The sequence below is a fragment of the Barbus barbus genome (assembly GCF_936440315.1).
Source record: "Barbus barbus genome assembly, chromosome: 10".
Classification (NCBI taxonomy): domain Eukaryota; kingdom Metazoa; phylum Chordata; class Actinopteri; order Cypriniformes; family Cyprinidae; genus Barbus; species Barbus barbus.
In genome coordinates, this window is record NC_136738.1 from 32,292,784 (window position 1) to 32,315,100 (window position 22,317).

The 22,317-nt window shown below is 33.9% G+C and overlaps 1 protein-coding gene across 1 annotated transcript; it reads left to right on the forward strand.

Moving 5' to 3' along the window:
* The first annotated feature begins 117 nt into the window (after nt 1-117).
* Nucleotides 118-21,766, forward strand: LOC306876172 (motile sperm domain-containing protein 2-like). Its single transcript, XM_079427159.1, has 15 exons — nt 118-250; nt 340-397; nt 979-1,134; nt 2,508-2,594; nt 2,941-3,095; nt 5,781-5,841; nt 6,145-6,183; nt 6,279-6,403; nt 7,228-7,401; nt 13,315-13,430; nt 16,225-16,318; nt 17,849-17,945; nt 18,261-18,390; nt 19,273-19,372; nt 21,190-21,766. Exons 1-15 carry the CDS (start codon nt 218-220, stop codon nt 21,316-21,318), a joined length of 1,554 nt encoding a protein of 517 aa, XP_079283285.1. The 5' UTR covers nt 118-217; the 3' UTR covers nt 21,319-21,766.
* The last annotated feature ends 551 nt before the right edge of the window (nt 21,767-22,317 follow it).

A 22,317-nucleotide genomic window follows, 5' to 3' on the forward strand; every position in this document is an offset into this window, starting at 1 on the left:
AGAGGTTTTAACTGCTTTTAGACTCTGCACATGATGCAATTATTTGCTTTTGATTGCCAGAGCGTATCAGAGGAACTTTATCTCGCTGCGAGCGCCCGTTCAAAGGTTTGTTTGACACGTCAGAGCCAACATGGCGTCGCGAAATGCCCAGTTTCACGCAGTCTGCGGTCGATTCTATTGAAGATCGGGCCACTGCTGACTGAGAGTGTGCACTACCATGGCGGAGGCAGGACAGGCGGAATCAGAGCAGGTAATCAAGACAGCTGAACAAAAGAAGCCTTATATGTTATATTCTCATCTGAAATAGATTTATAATTACTATTTTGCGCTCTCCAAAAGGACATCGAGAGCAAGATCGAAGAAACACGACAGAGGTTTAAAAGCGAGTATGTTGAAGGTGAGTTAGCAGGACGCTAAGTTCTCAAATACTGTGATCATCACAATAACATGCATTCTCATCTCATAATTCAACTTTAATATTAAATATTAGATTATCGACAGTGACATTTAAGACTGTTATGGATCGTGTGTTATGGTGAGGCTTCATTATGAGAGCTGATGTCACAGCTGTTGGACACAGCTGTCAAAAAACCTTCACAGTTCATGTTTGTTGTTTTTAATATAAATAGCAATAAGTGCACAGTTTAGCCTTGCAGTCTATGCATAAATGGCTTTATGATATTTCCTGGACTGTGCTTGAAATCATATACTGCTTTAAAATACTTCCTGATATTTTTAGACTTTAAATTTCTCTCTGTGTGTGTTTTATTGTGTGGAATTATATATATATATATATACATACACTGTATATAATACACACACACTTTTTAAATAAAATAGATGCATATGCTGTATGTTGTGGGAAGATGTTTGAACGGACAGTTATTAACAGAACTATTAATCAGTGTATTATTCCTGGACTATCATTAGTCTGTCTCTAATTCAAACCCTGCATTGCTTTTACTAACAATCTTGCAGAGTCCCAAGACAGATATGACAGCAGAGACGTGGAGAGACTCTTCAAAGATGATGCTCTGGCCGAAGGCTACCTCGCATGGAGACACTTTGTTGTGGAAGACACCTTAAAGATGATCGACGAGAGCTTGCAGTGGAGGAAAGAGTTTACTCTGAATGGTGTGTATGTACAGTGTGCTTCTGCTTGAGCCTGAAATGAGGAAGTTACTCACATGCATGTCGAGCTGCTGAACCACAGAAACATGTCTAGGCCACATTTACCAACAAGAAAATTAAACTTATTTTAGGACTATTATAGGATTTTGTTTTTCACCCAAGAGTTCTCATTCATGCATCTGACACTTTTTTTTTTAAGTTTATTCTTTAAATAATTTTTTTAATTAAAAAAATTAAATACATTTTTTTTCTCAACTGTGATTCTCATTAATGTAGTAATTGTTTTTACATATTACAATAAAAATAGTAACATCTAAATAAATTTTTTCAAAATAATAAAAAATAAAAATCAACTTCTCATTACTGTTGAACAATTTATACCATATTACAGTAAAAAGAGTAACATCTAAAAAAATATATATATATATTTAAACAAAATCACCATTATTTTCTACTGTAATTGTCATTACTGGAGTGCATTTTTTTACAATATTACACTAAAAATTGTAACTAACATTTTATTTCTAAAATATTTTTTTATTTAAATGTACAGTAATTACAGTAAAAATTATTGAAGCCTTTTGAAAAAAAAATATTTTAGAATATTTAAAAAAAAATAAACAAATCACCATTATTTACAAATTTAATTCTCATTACTATGGTACATTTTTACTGTATTACAATAAAAATAGTCATTTTAATAAAAAAAAAATTAAATGGAAAACAATATTGCATGTATTCAAATCAGCATAAAATGTATTTCTGAATTATGACCCGGGCATGTTCTTAACAAATTCACCTATTTAAATGATTAGAAGATGCAGTTAACGATTAAAGTTGTTAATTACTAAAGCTGTAATTATTTTGTCCTGTAATACTGGTCCATATTTATGATTTTTATTTATTTATTTATTTATCCCAGGATGGTCATGAGTTCTTGATGGATAAATAGTGCTATTTCTAAATGCTCCATTGGTGTTTTACAGTTATAACGATATAAAGCTTTCATTGACTGACCAACAAATCATAGTGGTTTATAAGAAAGGCTTTGTGCTCCGAGGAAATGATTCATGAGCTTTACTTTCTAACGAAGACCTTTATTGTATGTTGTTATAATCCTCCTCTTGTCTGTGCTTCATCCCTACAAGCCTCAGCGTGTTAATTGAATCATTTCAGCTGATGTGTTCAACAGAAGAGCTTTAAAACAATGGCCTCCAAAGCAAACAGAGTCAGTGCTGAGCTTCTCTTATCAAATGTGCCATCAGGTTCAGGAAAGCGTGACGTTCAGAGAGTTGCAAGCTGATACTGTTGTGACGATTCAGGAAGAAAATGTGATGAATGAGTGCTATTTTATTTTTGTTTTCTGTTTCCTGTAGACCTCACAGAGAGCAGTATTCCCAGATGGATGTTTGAGAGCGGTGCGGTTTTCCTTCATGGATACGACAAAGAAGGAAACAAACTCTGTAGGTGGAGTTAAAATTTCTAACACATGATAAATTTGGTGAAATTCTATAATTATCTGTCTTCAAAAATGTTGGATATTATGCAAATGTGAAAATAAAGCATAACTGGCATACGTTGCATTCCCAAATGTATGTTAAACTCACAGCACATGTGATTTACTGTCAACCGAGACGCTGAAAACTAATTCTTTAGCAGTATCATTCAATTCTAGTCTTAATGAAGTATACGTAGTACTATGCTGTAGTGATTTTGTTTTATGATATTTGCTTGCACTGAATTTCCCCTGAAGAATCAATAAATGATATCATCCATCTGCGGCTCTTTCTGTCTGTGTTTCTAATGCAGTCTGGTTCAGAGTGAAGCTCCACGTTAAAGATGCCAAGACGGTGTTGGATAAGAAGCGGTATGTGGCGTTCTGGTTGGAGCGTTACGCCAAGCGTGAGCCTGGGATGCCGCTGACGGTCGTGTTCGACATGTCTGAGTCTGGAATCAGTAATATAGTAAGTTCTTCACTTTACTCTACATGCTTATGTCACTTTAAAATAAAATGAAGCTGAAGTTCGGTCTAAAACATTTCTATACTAACTAGTTGACAGCAGATTCTCAAACTGTAATTCTCGTGTACCAATTATACTGAAAATAATTAAATGAAAGGCACTTCATCTCTTTTGGATGCATTTTATTCACTGGGTTAATGGGTGTCACGGTTCGCTGCATTTTCGATACAGCAAAAGGAAAGAAATGCCAGAGAAATTTCCTTGATTTTTACAAATTTGTTATAAATTTTTGCTCTTAACAAATGGAGCTGTAGTTCTTAGCAGGATATAAAACAAAAACAGCTCCAGTTTGAAGTATTCCAGCTGATGTTGCCTATTGTCATGTAGCAGATTAATCTTTTCCAATAAGTTTAAACAGATTTTTACCTTCTTTGGGCATTTTTTGCCTTTATAAAGCCATTTTTTTCTAAAAGTGTGCATCACCTTTTGAGTGAATTTTTTTGCATTTAATCAGTCAAGAAGACAAGCAAATGAAGTTAATATTGACAAAATTCATCTTTGCAGTGCAGAGGAAACACAGAAGTTCCATCTGAATGGCATTTAGATGCTTTACACACTGTTTAATTCAGCTTAGAGGGACATGTAATACTTTAACCTACAGTTACAAATACATAAATAATGTTTTGATATTTTAAACATAAAACGTTGGCAACTGATGTTTGAAATTAATAAAAAAAATTAAAAGATAGTAGGTGGCAGCAAGTCACTGTTAACAAGTGAGTCATTGCAATTGATGTCCAAAACATAAGTCTATTAATTCACTTCTTACTTATTGAACAATTTGAAAAAAATCATTTGAAATCATGAAATCATTTTTGGAGAGAAAAAACGGCACTCTTCTGTGATATTGATTAACTATATGAAATATATACATTTTTCTGCCCATATCTTGAATTTTGTGATCATTATAAATGCATTTTAATAGACTGGATCATGCAGTGAAAGAATGCACTCTAAATGCCAACGAATCTGTCGGTTTGTGATGCGTACCAAACGGTTCAATACGTGTATCGTTACACCCAATATATATATACATAGTCCAATATAATAGTTCAAAATTAGTTTTAGTATTTTTCTTTTAAGGTCACCAGAGTGCAGTTGTTCTGATTAGTGTTGGGCTGTTATTGACCCTCTGGCAGACTTTTTAAGGTCATTAGCTGTACGAGTGGAAGGTGCAGAGGGACAGACGCCGCTCACTGGTTTAACACTTTGCAGATTAACGTGGCCTTTAAATCCCTTTGGTCAATCCAACTTGCTCACTTAATCCGAGAGAATTCCCGTCAAACTGCAAATCTCCTCGTCTCGTGTTTCTGCAGCAGAAATGCAGGAGTTTAATGCTGCTGGAAGCCAAAGCCGCAGCCTAATCAAACCTAATGCCAGTTTGCTCTCTTTAATGCTTATCTTATATGACTGTAAATTGGTTGTTCGTGTTTATAAAATGAAGGACTGTCATGTGAGGTGGCTTTACTGTGGAGATGTGCTTTGATCGGATATATTTGAATTTAAATGGAATGTTTTTGAGGTTTATTCATTTGATTTCTGTATGTTAGTTTACATAGGTTCTTTCCCTTCATTTTATAAAAAATGTTTTTTTTTAATTTTTTTTTTTTAAATGACCTTTGTGTTGCATCCGTACCGATTTATTAGGAGCCAAGAAGTGAATGTCATTTTGAAATCCCAAGAACTGTTTGGAGGAACTTTGTGAAATTTGGCACATTTATTGCAAAGGGTCTAAACATTAATTGCACCAATTTTAGGATCTCTACCTTAAAACCATCTAGCGCCACCATCAGCTCAAAATATGACTGTAACTTTTAACTCTAGAAACAACAGTGACCTTGTCAAGATTCTCGGTTTTCAAATAAATATTCCATATAAAAACTCTTCTGTTGTTTTCTTGTAACAAACTTTCATTGAAATGTACTGTTGTGGCTCCCATGAGTCAATCTGGAGAGCAAATGTAAGTGTCAACAGTAAATGAAGCTAAAGGTTACTTGAGCGTTCAGTAAACATCAGAATTGCACCATTGAATGATTAAGCGGTTGTAGTACAGTCTAGTGGTGTTCAAGCTGATCAGTATGTGTGTGTGCGTTCAATGCTGGTTGAGCTCTGTGGTTTAGCAGTCTTGTGTACTGTTAGATATGACACCCATTGGTGAGCTTTAACAGTTAGTTAGCCAATGGATTAACAGCAGCTTTACAGATGAACTTGAGGCAACGGTTTAGTCTTGAAGTGGGTCAGTAAAGTAAACGCTCTCACTGACATACATTCAAATATTCAACTAAACTATGAAAGAAAGAAAAAAATTATATATTAAATTATTTGGTTGTAAAGTCTATTTTTTGTGTAATCCAAGTAATTAAAATTCTGTAAAAATGAAAATCATTTAAGTTCTTTTATTTAGAAAAAATCCATGTTTTTTGTTGCAGTCCTTTTTAATTTCACATGTAAATAACAAAGCAGTCTTTCCAACACCTAGCCAGGCAAATATTGTACTGTGGTATAAATGGTATAGCAAAATCTCTTAACAGCTGATGTTTTTACTGTCATGCAGTATATAAACATCATATCATCCAGCTTTATGAATTATAGCGATTTATATTTCTTTCCCATGTGTTTCTCTTCTAGGACATGGACTTTGTGAAGTATATCATTAACTGCTTCAAAGTGTTCTATCCGAAGTTTCTTTGTGAGTATATTCTGTTTTTTAAACCTTCTATTATAGCAGGGTTTCTCAAACTGGGTTGATGAAATATTAATTCAAATCAAAATGTGAAATTGAATTTTTTTTTTTTTTTTTTATGTGAAATTTTATTAATTACAACATCAGAGAACTGTGAACATGCAAATGTGATGTTGAATTATAAAAAATCTCAGACTTCAAGGAAGTATTTAAGCTCAGAGGGGTTTGGCTGACAAAAAGTTTGGAAATTCTAGTATTATAGAAAGGGATTTCGCATCTTTGTTTAAACATCTTTGTTTTGTTGTTCAGCCAAAATGATCATGTACGAGATGCCTTGGATCATGAATGGTGAGTTGTGATTGGCTCATGAGAAGTCCTAACACATCTTTGTAATGATGTCTGGTCCAGCAGTTAATTTGTCATAACTTTCTTTTGTGTGGCAGCTGCCTGGAAGATAGTGAAGACATGGCTGGGCCCCGAAGCCATCAGTAAGCTCAAGTTTGTCACCAAGAGTGACATCCAGACATATGTCGGCCCCGAGCACCTTCCACCACACATGGGAGGAACAGTACGTACAAATACGAGAGTTACTTGTGTTTAATTAAATATGGCTTGAAGTTTAAATAATAGATGTACTTTGATCAGATATATTTGAATTAAAATGGAATGGAAGTTTAATCATTTGATTTCTGTACATCAGTTAAGGGAGGTTATTTGCCTTGAATTGTAAAATTCTATTTTAATGCTCGATTTCTTTGAGCTTTGTTGCATTATCAGCAATAAGTGTTGTGTTGAAACCCCAAAAACTATTTGAAAGAACATAATGAAATTTGGTGCATTTATTGCAAAGGGTCTGAATATTTTAGGGTCTCTGCCTAAAATCCTCTAGCACCACCATCAGTTCAAATTATAGCTTTTTGCATGATTGTAACTACAAAATCGATTGTGAATTTTGCTTTGTCTAATGTTGAAACACCAAGAACTGTATGGAGAAACTGTGTGAAATTTGGCACATTTATTGCTAAGGGTCTGAACATTAATTGCACCAACTTTAGGGTATCTTCCTAAAACCCTCTAGCGCCACCATCAGCTCAAAATGGGACTTTGTATGATTGTAACTTTTGAATCTAGAAACATAAATCTTGCCATGCAACATAAAACTGACTTAGTATCTCGCAGCATGTGATGTTGATGGGTTAAAGAGCTTATTGTGCTATTTATTTCAATGTAATTCAGATTTTTGGGAAATTACTCCAATTGGTTATCCTCCAATTACGACAGTGACCATGTCAAGATTCTCATTTTTCAAATAATAAATGTAATACAGAACAAAAATATAATAAATTGCAGGATTGCAAAGATTTGTTAATATTCTTTTGTGTTGTGTGACAGGACCAGTTCAAATACAGTTATCCACCACTCCCGGATGATGACTTCCAGTCTCCAATCTGTGAAAACGGTCCAATTGTCAGCGAAGATGAGAGTGACATCAAGGATATTGAATTAGAGTCAAAAGAGACCCTCGAATCCAGTTTCAATTCTGACCAGTCAATCAAACCCAAGAAGGTATACCACATTTCCTCGTACATATGCTGCGTTTAACATCTAATCTATGTTTCCTTGTTCACAAATCCAGGTCACATTTCCCCAAAAATCAAAAGAAATTATATTTTTCTAAATCTTTTACAACGCATTTTGCATATACATGTTTTTTTCCATCTTGGTAATGAGAATTAGACAGGAAAATGTCTTTAACCCCATAAATCCTACAAATTTCTAAGACCTCCAGATGATCAACATGCTCAAACTTTGCTGATAAACCTGTCGCACACAATCTACTGCATGTCTTCTTTCATCTGATTGATAGTTTAGAGTTTTTTTTTAATCCAGTAAAAGCTCTTTTAGTATAATTGTACAAACGTCCAACTTCAGCTGCTGCTTCACGTGTGTTTTTTCTGTCGAATATTGACTGATTTTGATTAGGGTTGAAAAAAGGTGGAAAATTTCCTGTAAATGAAAGTAGTGCAAAAATATGAATGGTCCTGGAAAGACTTAATTTTCCCTATGCAAAATATTATTTTCTTTCTTTTGATTTTGAAATGTGACCCGGACATGTTCTTGATTGTTTTTGCGAGATTAACTCCTCTACACCTGTTACTCGAGTTGCTGCTCATTCTTGGTTTCCAACAATAATTCTTTTCTTACTTTGGAATCATTTCATTTTGTGAATAATTATTGTAATTTTGACTATGCATTTGAGCTTCTGAATCAATATTCTTTGAACATTGTGATTTGAAATCAAAGCATGCTGATGCTGCACCTCAAAGCTTTTGCTGTAGTGACAGGCCTGAGACTTTGTACTGAAGCTCCTCTTTCTCTGTAATCTCTCTTGCTCTCGTTCGGCCTCTTTATCAGTGAGATGTAGTGCAGCAATGTAATAAATAACAACTAAAACTGAGATCAAAAATAATAAACATCTGTCTGAACACTTTTATATGCTGAAAATTTGATGTAAGATTTATTTTGTAATTATTTGTGAAAATTGTTTCAAAGAAATAGTAACATATTTAATTAAATTAGAAATTTTAAGTACAAAGATTCAAATAGTATTTTTTCTTTCTAAAACATAGTCCAGTAATTTTTATTTTATTTAAAACTTGTGTACAATGTACCACTAAAACAAGCAACAATCTTTAGTAAATTTAAATAACCACAATATTCACACCAGGGTTATTATAGTTAACTATAATCATTTTAAAAAATGTTACTTACAAAAAATATTTTTGTATTTTTCATGATTTTTTTTATTTTATATATATATATATATATTTTTTTTTTTTTTTTTTTTTTTTTTTTTTTTTTCAGCTTGTTTCCAAGGCAACATATCTTATTTTCATTTAGTTTAACTTGATGCACTAAAAATAACTAAACTGAAATAAAAATGAATAAAAACTATACATATTTAAAAGCAACAATAAAAAATTACACTAAACTCAACAAAGTTACTAAAACTTTAAAATGAACACACAAGCATAAATTCAAAATATTAAAAATTATAATAGTATCTCAATAATGCTACAATAACACTCATTAACAATGTTGCTTTCACCAGCAAAATCATTGTGAATATTCAGTTTGCATTTTCCAGCTCTGCATCAGTTTATCATAGTATTTCTGCTCAATACTGAGAAGACTGCATGATTTAGTTGCATCTGTAATCATAACGAGCCTCATCTAGTCTTTCAAGCCGATGCATTGTGCTGTTAACAGTCATCGTCACTCTCATCCCTGATCTCATCAGCCAATCAGGCGTCTCACAGTCTTGTGATCTGGTAGTGTTTGTATTGATAATGTTAGATATGCTAATTATGATGATGAACTCATGAGCGTGTCATTGTTCGCTCAGATTCATCATGTGACTCTCAAACGCTCAGCATGAGCTCACAGGTTCAGATGATTGATTTGGCATGAGATGAAGAAGTGTTTGAAGGCTTTCATTTGGGATCCTGAGATCCTTTTCCAATGTTCGGTCACAATCGAGCGCATCAGTCGAGTTTCAACTAAAAATCCCTTTCATTCTCCACAGAACAATTTTTAAATGTGACCCTGGATCACAAATAAAGTCATAAGGATTTTTTTTTATTTAGATTCATACTGAATAAATAATCTTTCCATTGATGTATGGTTTGTTATGATAGGACAATATTTGTCTGAGATACAACTATTAGAAAATCTGGAATCTGAGGGAGCAAAAAAATCTAAATATTGAGAAAATCTCCTTTAAAGTTGTTCAAATGAAGTTCTTAGCAATGCATATTACTAATCAAAAATTAAGTTTTCATATATTTATGGTAGGAAATTTACAAAATATCTTCATGGAACATTATCTTTACTTAATGATTTTTGGCAAAAAATAAAAAATGTATAATTTCGACTCATACAATGTATTGTTGGCTATTGCTACAGATATACCTGTGCTACCGATGACTGATTTTGTGCTGCAGGGACATATATGTGGTTGATTTGATTCATGGCTTTAGACTCTTTACTGAAGAATCTTCTAAATTCCTTTGGAGAGAATGAAGGGGAGAAACTCAAAGTTGCGCTCGGTTTCTCTCGTGCATGTTTTTCTCATGTCCTTCTCTGTCTCTTAAAACAAGGACTGGTAAGACATTGTAGATGTTTCTACACCCTCAAGTGCCTGCAGTCTCCAGAGCCAAACCAGATCCATCCCATGTGTCCAATCCATTTCAACAGCACCGAACAAGACGCTTCTGTTTGCTCCGTCATCTAGTGTCCCCAGTTTCAGTGGCATTTCATATGATTCTAATGCTTTTCTGATTGATATTTTTAACAAATCACCGTCTGGTTACGGGGTTTATTCGATTCGATCAGTCAAAGCTAAATGAAGACGTTATATTAGCAGTTTTATTTGATTATCTTTGTGTTGTTATCGTGTTAAACTCCTCATGGCTCTTACACACTAGAGAATACAGTTGTTGGGAATCTAGAACCGGTTCTTGAGCGTCTGCATTCCTCCAATGTTTTCAGATAAACCGTACAAAAATACTGAGCGTTTCCTGCACCGTCCGCTGCCGAATCAAAAGAGAGATTTGAGTCTGAAGGAACCTTCATGTTGGGTCATTTTGACCTGGACAGGATTTTCTTTTTCCTGAAAATGCTAGTTAATGTTATCGCATCGGACTGAAACTTACTGACTTTGCTCACACAGGGTAAAACAAATTTGCTAAAGGCCGTTAATTTTGATCCATACAATGTATTGTTGGCTATTGCTACAAATATACCTGTGCTACTGATGACTGCTTTTGTGCTCCAGGGTCTCAAAGGGTATTCAATCTTTCAATTTGCACAAGTTGTGCGTTTCTTTTTGGAACTTATTGATTGTAGGCCTCATTGATCTGAACTCATACTACTCCATTTTTGAGCCAAAATAGTCCACAAATAAGGTTTTTTCTCTCTAAAACTGAGGTGCATAAACTCAGATTAATAAGACTTACAATCAATCAGTTCTAAAATAAATCCAAAACTTATTCTAATTGAAAGAAAACCAGTTGATAAAAAGATTGAATCCAATATATCACATAGTGTTGGAACACAAAATAACTTTGTCGTCGTTGTTCGTATAATGAAAATAAATATTGTTTAGACCTCAGAGAAGTCATACAGGTTTGGAATGATATGAGGGCGAGTAAATGACGGTCATTTTAATGATCATTTTAAGGCTTGAGAGACTTATGACAGTGTAGTTATTTATTGTTCATAAGAGTGTGTTTAGTTAAAGATACACACAGCAAAGATTTGATTTAATGAGCTGTACTTCAGTTCAAAAGTACTAAAAGAATAAAGATCAGGATGAGTTTGTTTCTTCATCAGATTTGGAGAAATGTGTCTCAGCAATGGATGCTCTGCAGTGAATGGGTGCCGTCAGAATGAGAGTCCAAACAGCTGATAAAAACATCACAATAATCCACACCACTCCAGTCCATCAGTTAACATCTGGAGAAGACTAAAGCTGAAACAAAACCAGCATTAAACCAAAATACAAGTCCATAATCCATAATAACTCGTCCTCCAGTGAAAAAGTGTTCTGGTCTGAATCAGGAGAGAAATCTGCACAGATCAAGCAGCTCAAAAACAGCTCTAAACAAATATGTGGCTGGATTTTGATGTGAGAGACAACAGGAGATGCACTTTTTCACTGGAGGAAGAGTTATTATGGATTATGGACTCATATCTTAGTTAAAAACATCTTAATGATAGATTTGTTTCAGCTTTTGGCCTCAAAAGACGTTACTTTATGGACTGGAGTCAATCTGACGGCACCCATTCAATTACTGAGACACTGATGCAATGCTACATTTCTCCAAATCTGATGAAGAAACAAACTCATCCTAATCTTCGATGGCTTGAGAGAGCACAATTTCAACTCATTTTCATTTTCAAGTGAACTATTCCTTTAAGGAGCCAGAATTGGTCAATTTCCTGAGATTTATAGGTCTCTAGGCTCTTAACTCTCTAAAAACAGTGAATCCATTGATTCCAAGGCAGTAAAGAAGAGACGTGACTTTTAACTTTTGCTACAACATACACTAAGTTCAGAAACGCAGCTGGTTTCAGGCGGATCCAGTTTGATGTAATGCACAATCTGAGCTTCTTCTTCTAGTGTGTAGGAGCCCTGAGAGCGTACAGAGGAACTAATGTAGACCGCTGTCATATGACTGCTTTTATCATTAGCATCATGACATTCTCACCATTTTTAACACTGATATTGTGAGTTGTTTATATAGACCCACTATTGAATCATTTCAGTTTTGCACTAACACTCCATCAAAATGAAGTTTTTCCACATTTACATTTCATTACAAGTTTGTTTTACGAGTGATTTTTGTGATCAGTACTGTGATTCATTAATGTATGCTTGTCAAAGATGGATATATAATACTATATTAATCACTAATGATCAATGAACTAATGAATAGACACTAATGATTGACTGACATATTGTAAAATGTAATCGTATGTGAAGAACATTTCATGTAATCTTGTTCAAAACTGAGATTTTACAGTTGTTTAATTATGACATTTTCAATCAAACTCTGAATAAAGTCCAGAACATTTCAAATCTAATCTGCCTCTTTAATTAATGAACACATCATAAGGCCGTTTCGTAACGACCGATGCCGCCGTGACCTTTGACCTTGACCCCTGACCCACATCCTCTCCCGCTTTTTCCAGCACGTGTTCGGTTGCGCCAGAGTTTCGCTTCAACTTTGTGTCCACTTCTGCAGCACGAGCACAAAAGAAAGTGTGTTCAGCAGTTTTTGTTTCGTTTCCACATGTGTTTGGTGGTTTGCGACTGAATGAAGTGGAGAAAAGGTCCTGCATTGGTTAAAATGGGAAATCACAACCTGATGGTTTCAGTGTGTTTATTCATGTGAGGGCTCGTGCTCACATCGACTCTTTGTTCTGATTTTCTTCCTCATTTGTGATGCCATTGATTTCTGATAATTTATATACAGTTGAGGCCTGCTTGACTTTGCCTTTCAGTCATCATAAAATAGCCAATTCTCATTGAAAATGAGACAAAGTCCTGTTGCTTTTTTGGTTTTATCTTCAAAAACCCTGTTACAGTTCTTATGTTCTTTATTGCAATGAATTTATTGTACAGGTTGTTAATCTTTAAATTTTTTATTTTTTTTTAAGTGCTGCAACGTTCTTTCTACATTGTGTGGGATCAGCTTGTCTATATTGGAGCATTTGAACTAGTTCATGAGCACAGAATGATATGTCCATTTTTGTGCAGCAACGTTCATACAACATCCATGCAACATTCAGTCTACCCTGCATGTATCAGTTTGTTGATATTGGAGCATTTGAATGGGTTTGTGAGCACAAAATCAGACCTAATGTCATGCTTTTCCATTGCAGAAATGCTAAGTGCCGTCATGTGTTTTGCAGGTGAATTTCTTTGAAGACAGTCAGAAGTCTGAAGATCTGGACAGAGGAGAACCTGGACGACTGAGAGGGGCTAGAAAACCTACCACCACATTTAAGGGCACATTACTGCACATCAGGTACGTTACTGCACTCATGTGTGATGCACTCCGTGCTGCATCAGTAAAATACAGCCAACATCTTGTTCAAAAGGCACACACACATTTTTCACTAAAGTAAGCATCATATTAAATTGTTTTCATATATATGCACAAACATACTAATACACAGTCATAAACAGCAATATTTGCCTTCAGATACTCATTATATATGAAAAATTATGCATGGAGACTTCAGTGAACATTTCTAAGTGATGTTGAATTATTGAATCAGAGTTTTGGATTGATTCAGTGAGGCGGACCGTTTGAACTGATTCACAGAAATGAATCAAACTATGAGAAACTAACTCATCTCTGAACACTAGTTTACATTGAAGTTTGTTTATGGGTTAAAGACATTGATTTGGGATTTTATTGTGTATGAAACTGAACACTCTAATTTCTGTGTATTATCTGAGAATTAGTCTTTTTATATATTAAATATATTCCATAAGGTAATGATTATATGTGTATAATTCAGTTTTTTTTCAAATGAAAGATGCTGTCTCTCATTTAATTATTTTTCATAATTTCATACATAAAACCAGAACTAAATGGATATTAATGGTATCGCAAAAACACATTCTACAACTATATGGTGTACTGGTCAAAATAAATAATGTTTTTAAAAGATGTCTCTTCTGCTCAGCAAGGCTGCATTTATTTGATCAAAAATACAGTAAAAATTGTGAAATATTATTCTAATGTAAAACAACTGTTTTCTATGTGAATATATCTTAAACTGTAATTTATTCCTGTGATATAAAGCTGTATTTTCAGCATCATTACTCCAGTCTTCAGTGTCACATGATCTTCAGAAATCATAATAATATACTGATTTACTGCTCAAGACACATTTCAGATTATTATCAATGTTGAAAACACTTGTGCTGCACAATATTTTTGTGGAAACCGAGATACATTTTATTTTTCAGGATTCAGAACTACATTTATTTGAAATAGAAATCTTTTGTCACATTATAAGTGTCTTTACTGTCACTTTTTATCAGTTTATCACGGTTTTTAAATAAAATGCAACCTTATAAAGCATAAGAAACCTTAAGAACATTAAAAAGTATCTGTAAATAAACCTGAGCATCTCTCTTCTAACTGGCTGTCATGAATGAAGGCTGCACAGTAATTTCCCAGCATGCATTAATTATCATTCATCTGCAGTCATGCTGCTGCATGAAACAAATGCATTCATGCAAAGCTCCTTTTGTTCAGTTTTCTTGCCAAATGTTCAATCCAAGACCTTCTTTCTCCTGCACATGATGGTTAAAACTCTTCCTAATGGGTGCGTTGTAATTCCTGATAATGATTGTTCACGGCAAACGATTGTAATCTCGTCCGGAGCGGTTCACGGTGAGGCAGAGTTTCTCCAGCATGACGGATTTCAGTGGAAAATGAAAGGAAAGAGCTGTGAGATTCGCCTCGGCCTCAGCTTTGATGTTTCTAATGGAGGCTTTTCCCACAATCCACTGGGATCCATGACTGAAATAACTGGATTGTGACAGATGGATGTTGTTTGAGGCTGACTGCGGTTCATGCAGCACATGATTAATCCCAAATAAATATACAATAACAATACATGTGCATATTAGAGCTGGCTGAGATATTGAATGTTTGCTAAATATGTGTAATGATTCATTTACATGATTCAGTTCATACTGTTCCATTCAGTGAATCAATTCAGATCAATGATTCATTTGCATCATTTCTCAATGTTTAGTCTCCATGTGTCAGTTTTCATATCATAATGTTTTCAGAATATATTTTGCTGTTTATGATTGTTAAATTGGTGCATATAAATAAAAATGGTAACACTTTACAATATAATTTAATTTAACTACATTAGTTAACAAGAACTAAGAATAAACCATGCTAACATCTTAATTTCAACATTCAACATTACATTTTTAATATAAAAATTGTATTTGTTAACATTAATTAATGCACTGTGAACTGAAACGATGAACAAATAGAACATTAATGAAATGCTAATATATTGTTACTATTTAAAACAATTTGTTAATAGAAATAATTAAAGGTTTTAATAAAATTAAATGAAAAACTTTAACTGCCTTGGCAACTAACTCAAATAATAAATAATATAAATATTAACTGGAAATAAAAACTGAAATAAAGAAACATTAAACCTAAAAAATAAAAATTGAGTTTGCTGTTTGTAAGCCTGCACAAAAAAATGAATACAAATACTAAAAATTAAACATTAAATATAATAAATTTAAAATATAAAAAAATCAAAATGGTAATAAAAACTATAATAGTATATAAATAACACTAAAATAATACTGGTTCGTTGATGGCTCACGTTACTTGATGCATTTACTAATGTTAACAAATGAGACCTTACTGTAAAGTGTTACAAAAATATTATGATTTTTTGTACAAAAATATTATGATTTTTGTTTTCATTTTGTAAAAAACAAATTATGAAAACATGCATTATGAACTAGATTTTTACTGCATTTTATTTCTAACGTGAGGCATTTTGAATCTACTTTATTACGAAGACGTTTGATTAAAATGATGAATCCTGTATTTCAGAGCAACGCATAAATATGGAGATGATTTTTATCTCTATCTCCCATCTGCACACACATGATGTTTAGAGTCACACAGCTGAAGGATCTGATGTACTGCACTGGGCTCAGAAGCTTTCTGCTGTGTGAACGTCACTCAGTGATATTTCAGGAATGCAGTAATCTGTTGTGAATGTGATCGTGATAATCACGTGTGTGTTGTGTTTCAGTCCATCAGAAGAGCTCCGATTCGGTGCTCAAGAATCAGAGAAGAAGTGTTTGATCATCCTCAACAACGTCACCAAAAACCACGTGGCCTTTAAGGTGAGACGTCAGCAGATCACGCATGCTGAATAAAGTCTGTGACTTCAATAAAATAAATACTTTAGAACTAAAAGAAAATCAGATATTCAGATATAGAGCCCGATTACAAAAAACGTCTCGCCATTAAACACTTCAGCATAAATCAAACAAAGCAGCCTTACAAATAAATAAAACAATGCTTAAATAATGCAAACAAGTCACTGGACAACATTACTCAATGTTATATGTAAAAAAAACAATTAAAATACAAAATTCCAAAATCATGTGCCATGAATATATTAAATGGAATAGCCTCCACACCAACGTTTGTTGATGAAAATAATAAGATAAAAATAAAGCAAGAATGTGTAACTTCTGTTGTGGATGCGCTGAAATATGACAAATTAAACCAAAGAATTCTCAACGTTTTATAATAATAATATGTTCTCATTATATATATATATGATAGTCCCAATCATATAGTTATTAATGTTGTGCGCTGCTGTTTGAGCTGCATGCGCTGAGCTAAAGATGATCACAGAGGCGCTCTATTAACTTAACCAAATAAATTCTATAGGCCTATGAGATAAATCAGATATATATGCATAAAATAAACACAATATTACAATCTACAATTGCACAAAAGGCTGCAAATGCACAAGCAAACTTAACTGTGCTAGTCATGAATGTGTAGCTCCGTGGATGCACTCGTCCCGTCACAACGCACTAAAACAGGGGCGCACAAAGATTCAATTAATTATTTAACAGTAATGTTCTCATTATAATATGACAGACAGGAAATAATGCATTATTTATTGGCTTTAATATATCGGCCAAATTTCCTTATCGGTTCGATAACGATAACAGAAGAATTGACATTTATCGGCCGATACCGATATGGTGGCCGATATATCGTGCATCCCTAGTTTTTTGGCTTGGTTTTGTTTAGAATTTAGAATTTCTGGATTTTGTTTTTATGTTTTGTCCTAGATTTCTTTTTTCTGGGCTTAATTTCTCAGAATTTTGGTTAAATAAAATTTTAGTAATCAAAGTTTCAGATTAATTGAACCATGTACCATTTAACAATGATTTATTAAAAGTTTTAACAAAAAATATATATTTTTAGGACCCTATGAAATCGGTTTTACAGCTTCTTACAGCCCTACTTTTATTCAATCAAAAATGTATTTACCAAAATTCACCAAATTCCATGTTATTCTATAAATTCCATTTTTATGATTGGATTCTGCGTCCATGGTTTTTGTCTTAAACTTAAAAAAATCACAAAATCCATCCTTTGAAAACCATTTTAAAACCAGACATTGAATTACCATGGAAATTGTACATCAAAATCATATTACAATTTTTTTTCATTCATGAATTACAGAAATTTAAGTTTGGATAGTCCACTTTCATGTCTGTGTTCAAAAATGGGGAGTGACATTTAAAGGGTTAAATGTCTTCAGTCTTAAATCTCAGTACAAATGGGTTGTAATGCAGGAGCTGGTGTGACTGGTGTCTACAGGCTTTGATCATGTTGTGTGTGTTTAGGTCCGGACGACGGCTCCAGAGAAGTACCGTGTGAAGCCCAGTAACAGCAGCTGTGAGCCCGGAGCCAGCGTGGACATCGTGGTTTCACTTCATGGAGGTAAACAGCAGCCAGATCTCACTTACTACAAATAGTCTGTTTATTTACATGTCATGTGACCATTCACTGACAGAACAATGAACATGCAAATGTGTTTCTGTTCATTTAACAACACATTTGTATTGTTCTCAGCTCTCTATGTTGGTGAATAGTCAATTTTAAATATTAATATATATGTATAGATTAGATATATAAATATAGATAGATAGATATACACACACACACATAATATTTTGCATCTAAGGGTTTCAGCTGACAGAAAGGTTTGTGAATCCCTGTATTATGGCATGTAAAGTGTGTGTGTGTGTGATGTAGGGTTCCAGGCGTCTCCTCAGGACCGGTTCCTGGTCATGGCAGCAGAGATGGAGAGCAGCGGCGGAGCTGGCGTCTCAGAGCTCGCTCAGTTCTGGAAGGGGGTTTCTAAAGCCAAAGTCATGGAGCACAGGTGACGCCTATCACACACCCGCTGCATTCTGGGAACACCGGCTCTCACTCATGAATAGAGCGCACAATTTGGCCAAAATGTTGTGATTATATATCCATATGTCTATAAAATAATAATAAAAATAATACCATGTTATTATTAAATTATTAATAGTAGTAGTAGTAGTAAATAAAAATAAAGGTATGAGAAAATATAATAATATCATTATTATTATTGCTACTACTATTATTATTAAATATATAAAAATTACAAAGTAAAACGAAATAAATATTCTGGTTATAATTTAACTGTAAAATAAAATATTTAACTAAATGTAAGAACCACATTATTAGTGAATTATTAATATTTATTAAAAATATTACTGTTTTATTTTATTGTAAAATAAGATTTAGGAAAAATTTATAAAATTAATATCCATTATTAAATAAAAAAATAAAAATTACAAAGCAAAAGTAGTATTACTAGTGTAATACTTCAGTGTAAAATAAAATTGTTTAAAAAAAGTTTGGTTTTTTTTCATAACAGTAAAGTTACACTACAAATATTTGTTTTCATGTTAAGCCGTTGAATTTAATTTTTGACAGAAAGCCACTGGTAGAATTGTTGATAATTGCTTCTCATTACAAGCATGCTGTGTTCCCAAATGTACCTTAAAGTTCCCGGAATAACGAGCTGCTCGTGTGTAAATGAACACAGTGCAGCGCTTCACTCTTCGTCCACAATAAACACCTGAGAAACAGCATTTGAAAGGCAGACGGATCACACAAGCGAAGGCTTTGACTCGGAGATGTGACAGAAGTGGACAGGCGTCTGATGACTGACTGTGTGATCGTTTGAGTCCAGCTGCTATTATCTGACACTAACCAGTCTGTGTTTCCTCAGGCTGCGCTGTCACGTCCTCGAGAGCCCCAAATCTCTTCTGAGCAACTCGTTTGAGAGTCCGTCAGCGACGAGCAACGACCATCAGGACCTGCAGAGCACGGTGAGATACTGCTCTCTGACACGCACCCTTCACTTCGAGACCAGACCCTGCAGACACAAACATGGGTGCTTTATGCTCTGCTCAGTCTGGAGATTTAAGAGGGCTGTTGTTTCAGAAAACATTCAAAATGCATTTTTAAGTGTTAATTTGTTGCGCTTTATCTGAACATTGGATAAGGCCAGGTTCAAAATTCTTGTTTGATTTTGACATATTAGAGTTAAAGGTTTTTTACAGAGGCGGCTCTGGATTTATCTTTTTATCACTCCATAAATGATGGAAGCATATTTCAGAAATACATAAAGATGAAATAAAAATATTAAAAAAAAAAAAATTTTATCTCACAATTTTTTTTCCTCATAATTACAAGTTAATGGCCCGGTTTCATAAACAGGGTTTAGCCTGTTTCAGTTGAAACAGCTCAGATTTCCATTTTAGTCTAGGACTAGGCTTAAGCCTTGTCTGTGAAACCGGGGGTATATTTTAAAATTCAGTCTTTTTTCCTCATAATTGAGTTTTTTTTTTAAATTTGCTGTGGAAGTTCATGAGAACATTTCTTGTATCAATACTTGGAGACAAATAAATAATTAGGAAAAAAAAGTTGTTTGATAATTTTGATTGCAAATGTTAAAAAGAAGTAATATTAATAAGTAAATAAAAAAAATTATAATATTTCACTGTAAAAACATAAATAAATTACAAAAAAACTACTAACATTTCACTATTAAAAAGTATAATAAAAATATTATTAGTAGTGCTATTATTATTATTAAATCCAAATAAAATTCAAAACTACATTAAACTAAAACAAGATACTGTTATATTTCACAAAGAAAGTGAGTATTGTGAAGTTATTTTATTACACTTCATCTGTTTGCATGTGTAGATTTGTTACAATACAGATCTTTAAATGCTATTTTCTCAAAATGAGTTTTCTCCACTTCAGCAGCACTTATTTACACCAACCTTTACAGTTTTATTCCTCTCTATATTCTGAAGATTTTTACTGCTGTATGGTATCATTCACACTGATTTACACAAGATTTTATTCCTAAAAACATGGTGAAAATGTATTTGGGTTTTTTAGCTGTTGGCAGCATTTTCTATGGAAGCTTATGTATGCCACAGAATAAAAACTAAAAATAAAAAAGGTAACAGACTTCTTAATCTCACAATTCTCTCTTTTCTTGCAATTCTGAGAAAAAAAGTCTGAATTGTGATATATAAACTCGTAATTGTGAGGAAAAACAAGTCAGAGTTGAGATTTGAAAAAAAAGAAAATAAAACAATAACCTTTTTTATATTTTTATTTCGTGGCAGAAACAAGCTTCCATAATTTTCTGATTTATGGACTGATGAAAAGAGAACAAGAGTCAGACAAAATCAAACAAGAATTTTGAACCTGGCTTCTGGAAATGCATGCAAATTAGTGCATATCTAATTAGATAAGCCTCATTTGCATATTTAAATAAAATGTCAGCGTAAACGAAATGTTACTGTTCTACCCCTGGTTTCACAGACAAGGCTCAAGCCTAGTGCTATAATGTAAATCTGAGCTGTTTCAAATGAAAGAAACTTGCACTGACTGATCTTAAAATATATCAGTGCCTTTGTTTTGTCTCAAGATGCACACCTGCAATGCTTTTTTTTTCTAAGGCACGTTTATAAAAATGACTTGAATGTCCTAATTGAGCTATGGCCTAATGCTGGTTGAGTCTAAGCCCTGTCTGTGAAACCGTACTGTGATTAATCAGCTGGTGAAGTATGCTGTAATCATTTATTACCTAATAGAGGTGTATTCTCGTGCGTCTGTCCCTCAGCTGATGCGTGTGATGGCGAGTAACTCGCGTCTGGAGCAGAAGCTGGACGCGTGTCTGTGGACGCAGAAGGTTCTTCTGCTCCTGGTGTCGTTTCTACTGGCTCTCACTGCCTCGCTCTGGACGTCATGAAGCTCATCTGACGCGTCACAGACTGTGCACCGCTTCACTGTCAAACACAGAGACTTTATCACACGCAGCCGTCCAAACAGACAACAAGCTGAATCATGGATTTTTATCAGAATAAACCACGCTTTAATTTATAAACAGTTCTTATAAGATCATGCAAATATAATTAACTTACTCTGATTTTAATATTATATATAGTATTTTATAAAAGTATGAATGTGTGAACAATAAAAAAAGACACTTTTGTTATCCATCACTGTGCTTTTTATTGCAAATGACTGAATCTCCTTTAGCGTGATCTGTTAGTACTAAAACTAATTACAGTTAACTAGTTTGGAATAAATTGTAAAGCATGTGTGCATGTGCAAAGTATGTTTATTGCCTTACTTGAGGTAAATATCACTGTCATTAAACATTAAATGTGTTGTGATTGGTCAATTCAACAGCATCCAAGATTAGTATGAGTTTGTTTCTTCATCAGGTTTGTAGAAATGTGTCTCTGCATCAGTGTCTCAGCAATGCATGCTCTGCAGTGAATGGGTGCCGTCAGAATGAGAGTCCAAACAGCTGATAAAAACATCACAATAATCTGGAGGAAGCGTTATTATGGATTATGGACTCGTATTTTAGTTGAAAACGTCTTAATGATGGATTTGCTTCAGCTTTTGTCTTCTCCAGATGTTAACTGATGGACTGGAGTGGTGTGGATTATTGTGGTGTTTTTATCAGACTCTCATTCTGACGGCACCCATTCACTGCAGAGCATCCATTGCTGAGACACTGATGCAGAGACACATTTCTACAAACCTGATGAAGAAACACACTCATCCTGATCTCAGATGAACTGAGGGTGAGCACAAATGCAGCAAATGTAAATTTTTTGGGTGAACTATGCCTTTGTGTTTTTATTTGCTTTGTGTTGTACAGTGGTTTGTGTTTCATTATGGAGGGACGAATCGGTCGAGCTAGATTAGGAAATATTGTTATAATGTAACACGATCT

Coding starts and splice junctions, on each gene's coding strand:
- LOC306876172 (XM_079427159.1), top strand. CDS start 218: ATGGCGGAGGCAGGACAGGCGGAATCAGAGCAG. Junction 2,595..2,940: donor CAAAGAAGGAAACAAACTCT/GTAGGTGGAGTT, acceptor TTTCTAATGCAG/TCTGGTTCAGAGTGAAGCTC. Junction 18,391..19,272: donor GCCAAAGTCATGGAGCACAG/GTGACGCCTATC, acceptor GTGTTTCCTCAG/GCTGCGCTGTCACGTCCTCG.